The sequence below is a fragment of the Orbicella faveolata genome, unplaced genomic scaffold (genome assembly GCF_042242905.1).
Source record: "Orbicella faveolata isolate gen_17 unplaced genomic scaffold, um_ofav_v1 contig_36, whole genome shotgun sequence".
Lineage (NCBI taxonomy): Eukaryota > Metazoa > Cnidaria > Anthozoa > Scleractinia > Merulinidae > Orbicella > Orbicella faveolata.
This window is the reverse complement of record NW_028301565.1, coordinates 3,106,136-3,117,500: the sequence shown is the minus strand read 5'-3', so window position 1 is coordinate 3,117,500 and position 11,365 is coordinate 3,106,136. Positions and strand designations below refer to the sequence as shown.

The 11,365-nt window shown below is 42.0% G+C and overlaps 1 protein-coding gene and 2 long non-coding RNA genes across 3 annotated transcripts in view; 2 read left to right on the top strand and 1 right to left on the bottom strand.

Moving 5' to 3' along the window:
* LOC149102006 (uncharacterized) overlaps positions 1-9,932 on the top strand; it is a 10,624-nt gene extending 692 nt beyond the window's left edge. Inside the window, exon 2 of the long non-coding RNA XR_016202294.1 lies at positions 8,239-9,932. This is a non-coding gene — a long non-coding RNA (uncharacterized LOC149102006). The remainder of the gene's footprint in view (positions 1-8,238) is intronic.
* Positions 1-11,365, top strand: part of LOC110041338 (uncharacterized) — an 86,078-nt gene that overhangs the window by 32,165 nt on the left and 42,548 nt on the right. The gene's annotated exons all lie outside the window — the stretch shown is intronic.
* On the bottom strand, positions 1,883-2,864 carry LOC149102007 (uncharacterized). Its single transcript, XM_089275360.1, has one exon. It carries the CDS (start codon positions 2,835-2,837, stop codon positions 1,977-1,979), a length of 861 nt encoding a protein of 286 aa, XP_089131486.1. The 5' UTR covers positions 2,838-2,864; the 3' UTR covers positions 1,883-1,976.

The following is an 11,365-nucleotide window of genomic DNA, read 5'->3' as shown; positions in this document are numbered from 1 at the left end:
CAGAAAATAAAAATTATCATGCTATTAATAAGGGCAAGTATAAATGCCACGTATGTTAGGATGTCGTTAGTGTGAGTTTCGTTGACTGCATGGAGCTTTGGAATGTCTTGCTTTAGGGTGTGAAGTTGAGTTGCTAACTGTCCGTCCAAAAGATGAAATGTTCGGTCCAGTGATTGAAGGGTGGAATTGTGAAACTGTAATGGTGGACTGATATTCAGTGATTTATAATGCAGGTCAAGAATGTCTTTGCTGTGATGTGTCCACGGCACATAATGGAATGTTTGTTTTGTGAACAAGGGGACATGTATTGTAATTCTGTCGGGGCAGGAACCAAAACCCGTTTGTTGTGTAGCAAATGTAACGTCACAAGGAAAATGATAGATCATCAATGGAGAAGGGGAACAGTATGGGACGACCCATTAGTGGAATTTCGAATGGTTAGTTCACCTTGCTGGGTGGATAAGTAGTATCGTCCACCTAAGTGATGGAAATTGTGCAAGTTAGAACAATCTGGCGCTTTCCTATGAATTCGATTGAATGAAAGTTTAGTCTTGCTATTCCATGGGAGTCCCAACCAAGAAGTATCATTAACCAATTTTAGCATGTTCTGTGGGCACACAAAAGTGGAATCTGAATGGTAACACTTTTGGAGAAAATCAACATGGACAATATACTCTGAACGTGCACAACGTAACAATGCTAACTTTTCCCGTGAAATTGGTCCCTGATAGCAAGTACCAGATAAATTATATTTGAGTGGAAGTAAGTATTCAAGAGTACAAAAGGTCGAGTCTGAGGTGAGTTCTGGAATTGTAAACAAAATGTTAATGCCAATAGATCTAGACAACTGGTACTGATAATCAATCAGCGGGTGTAACAATAGTGGAAAACCTGCATCCAATGCATTAACAGTATCTTGTAGGGTGGCAATTTTGCCTAATTGCTGTTTAGTGGCCGTGGAAAGAAAGGATGGCAAACTATCAAAACCAATTAGTTCCTTTTTATGTAATTGGTGAACCTGATGTAATACATCATTAAGTTCAATAAGGCAAAGCAATGTTGAAAATGACCTAGTAACTTCCAGTGAAAATTTAGATAGAAATTGCATAAAAACATTAAAATGACAATCTTCTGTAGAGGAAAACTCGCGCAATTTAGAGGCCCAAAGACCAAATGTGGAATCAACAGTATATAATGCAGAAGTAAGTCCTGCGACCTTACTGGTGAGTTTGTCAGTGAATCGAGCTAAATACACTACTTTGCCATTAACGGTACGAATCATATGAGACATAAGACCCATGCTATTCAGAAATTGTTCCAAAACACTCTCCAAACCAGCAATGTCAGTGTGGTCACATGAACCTGAAAATTTTTCATAAAAGTACCTTGGAATGCCTGCTAGACCAGCTGTACATGCCCATGGCTGCGATCGTTTTGTACGCCGCAGAGGTTGTAACCAAAGTCTTTCCTGTGGGGAAATGTTAGTACAATGCTGGAGGGCCCTTGATTTACATAACCGAAGTGATTTCTTATAACCATAAGGACAATTCATAGTAGCTGAAAAGCCGGTAGAATACTGATAAAAACGACAGAGGTATGAATCACATTCAATTAAGGAAGTGAAACCATGTGCTGAAAACAGTCGTTGTGTGGCTTTTTGAACTATGTGTAATTGGAGCAGCAAACTTTTCAAAAACTTGATTTGTTCTGGTGCACAGGAGTCATTAACAGTGAAGTCCTTTCCAATAGTAGGGGTACGTAAGTCAACATACAGATTAAATAACTTGGTGTCTTGGTAGAAAACAACTGCTTGTGGGTTATAGGAGATCATGAGAGCATCAGGATAATAATTTATATGTTTACCATGTGCGTCGTAATTAGGGATATCATCAGCTTGTTGAGAATTACTTTGTGCAGTTACTATATTACATTGAATACTAACCAAAAAATAAAATATGGCCATGAAAAGCACTAATCTACTTATTCTTATCGTGGAATTGTTCCAAAAGTCGTGCATCCAAAATATTTTCCTCCGGTTCCCATGTACTTTGAGAGGCAGGGTAACCAACCCATTTGACCAGATACTGTACTTTGCCATTCTTGTGTCGGCTTCGAAGGATACGTTCTGCTGCATAGACATCCGGTTCAGCCAGAGAATCTGGGGAGTCAACAGGAGTACTGTTAGAATCGTTGTTGGCTTCCGGTGCTTGATCAGAATTGGTGGGTACTAGTGGTGTACTGTTATCTTGTGTAAAACTGTCATCAGGCAATTCAGATGCTAGAAGGAAAGGTTCATTAGCTGGATCATCAGTGGGTGGCTGAATGGGCCTATCTGAAGGGTCGTAAAAGGGTTTCATGCGGTTAGCATGGACAGTTGTTGCAATCATGCGATTGTCACAAGTACGAAGCTGGTAATGAACTGGTAACAGTATTCGACAAATACGGTAAGGGCCATGCCATTTGTGCAGTAATTTCTTTGAAAGACCCTTCTTTCCCTTGGGGGTGTAAACCCAGACACGTTGACCTAGTTGAAAGGAAGCATCCTTAGCCTTCTTATCATATTGAGCTTTCATTAACTGCTGAGCGCGTTGAATATTACATCGAGCTATTGATTGGGCCGTTTCCACTTGCTGTACTATTCTGTTCCGGTATTCCACAATGGAGGAAGAGACTTCTGTTGGTGGTAACAAACTCACATCTGGAGGGAGGCGACGTTCCCTACCATAAAGCAAGCAGAATGGGCTGTCTCCAGTTGAAACACATGGGGACACTCTGTAAGCGAAGAGAATAGATGGAATAAAGAAGTCCCAATCTTTCTGATTGGAGCTTACAAACATGAAAATGGATTCGGCAATCGTGTTGTTCATTCTCTCTACCATTCCATCCGTGGCCGGGTGATAAGAACTGGTGTTGATTTTCTTGGTATTCATTAGTTGACAGACCTCTTTGATCAAGGTACTAAGGAAATTACTTCCTCTGTCAGATAACAGAGTTCTTGGTGCACTATGGCGACAAAGAATTTCATCAACTAAAAGACGGGCAATGGTGGGAGCGTCTATGGAAGGTACCGGAAAGGCTTCACACCATCGTGTAAGAGCATCACAAAAAACAACAACATACCGGTTACCCCGTGTAGACTCTGGCAAAGGACCCAAACAGTCAACCGCCAAACGATCAAAAGCACCCTCTACTGGAATAGGCATCAATGGGGCCTTATGGCGATTATGAGGTGTCTTTCGCATGGAGCAGTCGGCACAGCTGCGGGTCCAATGTTGAATATCACTAAACATGTTCCGCCAGTAGTACCGAGTACGCAATTTCTCATACGTCTTGGTAGTACCAAAGTGTCCTGCGGTTGGATCGTCATGGCCCCAAGTCAGAATCTCATATCGGAGAGAAGCTGGGATGACCAACTGTTGGTAAGTAGTCTTGCGTCGTGACCCAGTTGGGGTCCATAAGTGGAAAAGAAGACCATCTGGGCTTAAGAAATAATCGTCCACCATGAGTAACAAGGATCGTGCAGAAGCATTGTCACCAGGCAATGTAGCCGTCTCAAGGTAAGAGATTAGGTCGGCCAAATCGCGGTCGTGTCGTTGCAAGTCGCGAATTCTGGGCGTCTGCACACCTGGGACATCATAAGCAGAGATTTCAGGCGGCACCAACTGGTATGGGCGTCGGGATAAAGCATCTGCATTGGCATGGTTAACACCTGGTCGGTGTCGAATCTCAAAATCGTGTTGTTGGACCAAAAGAGACCATCGCGCCAGACGTCCAGTTGGATCTGTGATGTTCATCAGCCACTTGAGAGAATGGTGATCAGTATGGAGAACAAACTTACGGCCATGGAGATACGGTTCAAACTTTTTGATACCAAAAATTACTGCTAAAGCTTCTCTCTCTGTGGTACTGTAGTTACGCTCTGCAGAATTAAAATCACGGCCAGCATAGGCAATAGCTACCTCCTTACCATTTTGGATTTGACCTAAAGTAGCACCAATACCCTCATTACTTGCGTCCACATACAAATGAAAAATTTCTGAAAAATCTGGGAAAGCAAGAATTGGTGCAGAAATCAGTGCTGCCTTTAATGCCTGAAATGCCTCTTCACATTGGGCGGTCCAAACAAATTTGTGATCCTTGCGAAGCAATTGATTTAAAGGCGCTGCTATTTTGGCAAAATCTTTGACAAAGCGACGATAATAATTTGCAAGTCCTAAGAATGAACGCACTGTTTTGACATTATGAGGACGAGGAAAGTCCTTAACTGTTGAAATTTTATCTTCGTCTGGAGCAATTCCTTCTGATGAGACTACATGTCCCAAATAATGAACCTTGTTACATGCAAATTTACACTTAGATGGTTTCAGTTTAAGATTTGCATGCCTAAGCCTGTCAAAAACTTGTCGCAAATGATTGAGATGCTCAGGAAAAGTTTTCGAATAAACCAAAATGTCATCTAAGTAAATTAAACAGATTTTATAAGTTAAGTTGCGCAAAACACATTCCATGAGCCTTTGATAAGTCGCGGGCGCATTGGAGAGACCGAATGGAGTCACGAGAAATTCGTAGAGGCCACCATAGGTAATAAAGGCGGTGTGTTCCCTCGAGTCTGGGTGAACCTCGACTTGCCAGTAGCCGCTCATTAAATCCATTGTTGAAAAATAACGGGTAATGCTGAGTACATCCAATGTGTCGTCAATGCGAGGCAGAGGGTAAGAATCCTTTCGTGTGACTGCGTTCAAACGACGAAAATCGACGCAAAAACGATCAGTATAGTCCTTTTTCTTGACCAGGACAACGGGCGATGCCCATGGGCTGACGCTGGGCTGTATGATTCCTCTGTTTAACATATCTGTCACATGCTCTTCAATGATGCCACGCTGGTGCTCAGAGACTCTGTATGGGCGTTGCCGTATTGGAGGACTGTCCCCAGTATCAATGTGATGTTGGACCAGTCCTGTCCTACCCAGCTCGTCTGGTGACAGTGCGAAAATGTCGCGATATTCAGCAACCAACGACCTCAGCTGGGCTTGCTCGCCTTCCGTAAGCGTGGAATCTGAAAGGTCCAGTGGAACAGTGTCGTCATCTGCTGACGCAGTGGAGACATCTGGGGAGACGTCCTCAGTGGTAATGACAGACATGGAAGCATCAGACCACGGAGATCGATGCTCCAGTATCCACCAACATCGGTGTCGATCGTCCCAGTAGTATTCCATGGACATAGAGGCTATCTGATGGAAGGGTAAACTCGTCATCTGCACTATGAACAGCAGCCAGACTGTTAGGTTGCGGTGATTGTGGAGGTGTCAACCAGACACAATGCTGTTCATCTGTGAGCAAATCGTCCGCAGTGGGGGGTGCCATTGGAAGAGATGATGTAGCCATGTTGTCTGTAGCAACCACACGAGAGGGCATATCTGTCTGGTCAAGGCCTTGGAAACCAGAGAGACATGATCTTAGCGACGAGGGATCTGGGGTTGACAGCATGGTTTCGGCATTCAGTGAGCGCTCAATGGGGATGGTATCCGAAACCAAAGCCATAGCCACCTGATCATCGTAGCACCTAGCGCGTGATTGTTCTCCTACTACTGCATCATAGGAGGGTGGATTAATTGTTGTATGGTCTGGGTAACTTACGTCAAACTTATTATCCGATAGTTTATGTACATCCTGGGCACGATTGCGAGAGCTACTCTCCTGCCGGCAATGGGAGAGTGTTTGCTCAGAGTCAAACAACCCAGAATGAGAAGACGGATCATGATTACTACCCATGGTCTCCTTAAGTGCACTGGAAACTTCATCAGTGGTAAATTGGTAATCGTCTGCATGCATATTAGTAACATTGGCATTGGTAATTCCTTCAATGCTTATGTCAGTACATTCTTCCACGTGGGTATTATTACTGGTATAGGTAGGGGGGTTACAATTATCATCCATGTTCTATTAAAATATTGTTGTGTTTCATCAAGAACACACTCCATATCAGTGTGACCTATCTCCATCGGAAACCAATTTGGACCATTACATTGTGTATCAATTGGCTCCGAAATCGTATGATCTAATGTTTGATCTGGAAACTTTTGTTCCAAAGAATTATCGGTATAAATATCAAGAGATTCACACTCTGAAAAAGAAATGAGATCGGCCGAGGTCTCATTTGAATTTGGATGAGTGGGAAAACTTCCACTTGAATACTGTCCAGACAATTCAGTACATGAGTATACTTTTTGTGAAACTTCTGAATCCGAAATTGCATTGAAACTAACGTCATTATTGTCATCAGATGAAAAATGAGAACTACTATTTTGATCAACCAATTGTGAACACAACTCGCTTGATGACTGTTGAGAAACAGTATCCTGATCAAGCGAATTTTCATATGGGTTGATGTGTCCTAGTGAATTAAGGGAATTGCTACTTTGATCAGATAAAATCTGTGAAAAGTTAACTTGAAGGGCTGAATTCGGAGTATTTACATTCTGATCAACTTCAGCTGAATATGTACATAAATTATAGTCAGAGTTATGAGAACCACTATGTTGATCAACTGTATCTATTTTACATGAATATGTACATAAATGCTCCGGGGTGGCTCTTGCTGGCTGCGAATCGGTTCCAACAAGAGCCTCTAGGCGTTTCCCTGTGGGTTAGCCGAGCGAAAGGGAGGATTACCCCCTGTAGGTGGGCGAGACGGGCCATTGGTATTAGTTGAGGGCAACCTAGGGTCCCGGTTACGCTGTCGGCAGGTGCGCCAGGTATGCCCCACCCGGTTACAAAAACTGCAGATGGGGTCCCCTTCTACACTGCGAAAATTTCTCCCATAAGAGCGATAATCAGGGCGTCGAGGGTTCTGATAACGACGCAAATCATTCTCCAAACGAGCAACCTGCCGCTGCAACTGTTCGACCTGCCTTTGAGATGAGGATTGCCAATTAGAGGGTGGATATTGTCGTGGTCCCCCCTGGGGAGCGTCATAGGCAGCTACTCCATTCGTAGGCTGCATGCGCCGCTGCTGTTGTTGCAACTGCTTGATTTGCTTAGATATCATTTCGAACCGCGTATCCTCTACCTCTGTTGGTGGGTTACTTATGGCAGCAATAGATGGGGGCTTAGGACTCTCAGTTAATTTATCAGATATACGAGTTAGCAATGCGGTTACTTGATGTAATGAAGAATTATTGCTATCTGACAAACCCTGACGCTGATTAATAGTATGTTTCATGCGAGCAAATGACTCAGCCTCCTGCAATGTTTTGGGCTGCTGTAGCGCAACATAAGCTTGCAAATCGCTTTGAAGGCCTTCGATAAAATAGCGCATAGAATCAGCATCTGACAGTCCTAGTCGCTTGCAATGACGAGTAATATCTTTGGCGTAGGTATCTAGCGATTCATTGGGGCGCTGCGTTCGAGTGCCTAACTGTTGTGAAAGGATCCACTTATGTGGACCCGAAGAAAATCGTTCTTTAAACGCCTTTTTTAGCGCAGGAAGGTCCGCCTTAATTGACTCATCTAACGTAAGAAACCAGCTGCCTGCAATACCTCGTAAATATAATGGAAACGCTTGCAGTTGTAATGGGTCAGTCCAATTGTTAATGAGCGCTATGCGTTCGTAAAAATCCAGCCATTGACTGGCATCCTCGTCCGTGCTGCCCGAAAAATAATCTGGTTTTAAACCGAGCTTATTGGACCTTTTTCCCGTTTCAATGTGTTCCTCAAGGGACTCGCGTAAAGACGTGAGTTTTGAGGTATTGGACTTCGATTCCTTCTCGATATCTTTACGAAGTGAAGTGACCAAACCATTAAACATATCCGCTAGTTCCTTCTTATCTTTTTCATTCATTTTGGACGTTGCCTTGTGGGACCCTATCGAGCAGGTACAATTAGCAGTTTTAGAAGAGGTTTTGGATTGCGAGCGTGTTAATGCCTTACTAGGTTGCGGGTCTAAGGACATCCACAGCTGGGGCAAACAAATCGCTAGTCATAGATTTAAGTAAAAAAAACGCGAAACTAAGTAAAAAACTAGAGCTAAGATAAGTGAATTAAACGACGGAGAACTAAAACTAGGTGAAAATGTTCAGTTCATAAAGGCAATGGCGAGGTAAATTGTTCAGTGAATGGAGCATCTCACTTGTTTCCTGTTCGCAGTCCTGTTTCTTCTTGCTATCCTTTTCGTCAGTCCTGTGTCTGGCTAGTCTTTTCGTCAATCCTTTTCTTCTTGCTTGTGTTTTCTTCTGATAGGTACCAGAGATGTTATCCGGAGCGTCACAGCCTCAACTCTTGGATGGCTGACAAAACAGTTATATGTAACAGTACAGTTAGTAAAAGACCACTTACACAACCCTGGCGAAGGTGGTGTTTCACGTAAGGAGTTGGTGGTGGCTTTATTTTACCACGTACGGCTTTAAGGACGTACGGAGACCACGTACAGTTTGAGGACGTCAGGAAACCACGTACGGCTTTGAGGACGTCAGGAAACCACGTACGGTTTTGAGGACGTCAGGAAACCACGTACGGTTTTGAGGACGTCAGGAAATCACGTACGGCTTTGAGGACGTCAGGAACCCACGTACAGTGGCCAAGCGTCGGCGGCCGAAATCGACCCGGATTCTCCACCAGTTTGTAATAGGAGAACTTTGAGAACTTTGATGGGGGTCAGCTCGGCTCTCACTACTACAATGGATCGTTGGTTATAACTTCTTTATTTGTCTTCTCAGCACACTCAATGGGTTCGGCGTTCAACTGGTTCTGGCTTGGAAATTCTACTCGAGTTCTTTTATGGGGACCAGATACGAACTGTCAATCATCCATCAAAATGTCAGAAAATGTCAAGATTCGTAATCAATTCTTACGCAATGACTTGCGCAGTACGCTTCACACGAAGGTGTTACATCGGGAAGGTTCATCTCTGTGATTACGCAAACATTGTCAAAATCGTCCCTTTTTCCTAAATTTTCACTTACATACTTTAGCTATCTGGCCCCGATAAAACAACGCAAGCAATGTAAAAATTACAAGGAATATTTTTACAGAATAACATAAAGTAAAGTAACAAGATTGTACCAGAAAAGTCAAACTAAAAGTTATTGCGCACGCAATGTTCAAACAACAACTTGTACGAGATTTCGAAGAAGAAAGGGCGTTCCTTTGCTGCTCTAGCTTGTTCCGCCTACTCCATATTTTAATACTAAGTTGTTTACGATATTTCTGGTCGATGGTCCCTGTACAAACAAGGCACTAAAGAACAATTGCCTTTACAACTAACACCTTGTATACAATAACCTTATTCAACTTTGAACTACAAGATAATTATTACTTTTAAATAACAAGAGTTATTCCCAAGGAACAAGTTCGCTTTGGCTTCGCTTCGGGAAAAGCATAGCTTTACTTTTGAAAAACACTATCGCTAACAGTACTTCAAGTTCCTAGAGCAAGATACTAAAAAACTATTTGTCATAACTAATTAAATCGATCACGTACAAGGACACTTGGGAAATCAACTCATTGGTTGAACACAAAGACACTATTTACGTTTTCCGATGCGAAGCCAAAAACCTGTGAAATGAACAAAAGGACTTAAAGATGCCGAACGTATTTGGAAAATTAAAAATCACACCATCTAAGAACCTATTTCCATACTTTTCAAACCAGTACGTGTTTTTTCGCTGAGAACGTCAATTGAACGTCAATTGTATTGTTTAACACTCTTTCGTTTCAATGCTGCTTCGGAAGTAGCAGGCATGGTCTCAAAAACTTCAACAGTTAAAAAGGTATAAAAAGGCGCTCTACACACTTACAAAGATGAAGAGTGACACTATGTGTAACACTTGACTCTTATATGACACCATTTAACTCTAAGCAAGAAACTTGGAAATGCTGAATTTGCATGAAAAATTAGCACCTCTTTGTTTTTTGTAGAAAGCAAAGAAATCAAACGACACAGGGACTAAAGTTAATTGAAGTTGAAAATACTTTTCGTTTTACGTACTTAACACCCGAAATAATTGTCTTTTTGTAATTTGTAAAATGATAACTATAGACCTAAGGACATTTTCAGGTAACAAAATTTAATTCGGACTAAAAGTGTTTTCTTCATTGACACATCAAAGCAAAACACAGGTCTGATATGAAGGATCACAGCGAGCTATTCAAAATCAAAAGAACTTCATTTCAAAAACCGTAACTGCCTTCAAATTCCAGGTCTAATATAAAGGATTACAGTGAGCTATTCAAAGTCAAAAGAGTTTCTATTTAATGCTCATACCCTCCTTGAAATTCCAGGTTGTGATTAAATCATGTAGTGGTATTGAAAAGCACAAAGGGGTATCCTTTCCATTCAATTGCAGTGACCTAATTCAAAGTCCAAATAATTTCTTTCCAAAACCCTTAGCCGTCTTCAAATTCCATGTCTGATTAAATCATGTAAGTTAAAGTATGAAGTTATCTTTTCCATTCAATTTCAGTGACCTATTTCAAAATAATGGTACAGATTTATCTTCGCCCAACATGTACTCTCAATTAAAGTTATATTTACACCTTGAGAATTGTTGTCTTGGTCCGCATTCTCAATAGAACGAACAGCCGCCAAGAGTGGTTCATCAATCAAGTTCATTGTTGTTTTTGAGGATGCTGTCAAACTGAAATTTATGACGCTGCAGTTTTGATAATCAATAATCGATTTTGTGAATAATAAGTGCACGTCTCCACGTGCTCAAGCACAAAATTAAAAGAACTCGGGAAAGCACGTTGGGTCATTGACTTTTATAAATGTGGTAGCTCCTAAAAGAGCTGTATGGTTTTTACCTACATAAAGTATGTAGGATTTTAGAAGGCCGTCATACCTTGCTTTTTCCGCTTCAAGAAGAGGTGATATGCACAGGAGAATGGATACGCCGTAATGATGCGGAATTTATCTCCATATGCCTCCTTCCAAGAGAAGTACACGCAAATCTCGTTGGTGGGATAACCCCACGGACAGACTCCAATCACTTTCTTCATCTTGAAGACGTACATGTAGTAATACCCATGACCCGCCTTGTAGCCTTCCTGGATGATTTCGTAATCGTCACTATCGAGGAAAGTTTTCCATGCTAGAAAGGCCAGTTGATCTCAGATTAAAGGACCACAGGAATTTGAAGGCTCCGAGTTCCTTGTCAAAATCCACGTGCCTTTCGTTGATATGCTCCGCATGTTCTTCAGACAGCATAACGTAATTGTTTTCAAAGTTGACTTGTAAAAAGAAATAAAGAAATAAAAATAAAGAAATAAAAAATAAGTAAAGAAATAAATAAAATTAATTGCCTCAACCAGGATTCGAACCGGGGCCTGTGGAGCCGTAGCCCAACCTCTTAACCACTACACCATCGAA

Bases quoted from the DNA above. Each gene is read 5' to 3' on its own strand.
- LOC149102007 (XM_089275360.1), bottom strand. From the start codon at position 2,837: ATGTTTGTAAGCTCCAATCAGAAAGATTGGGACTTCTTTATTCCATCT.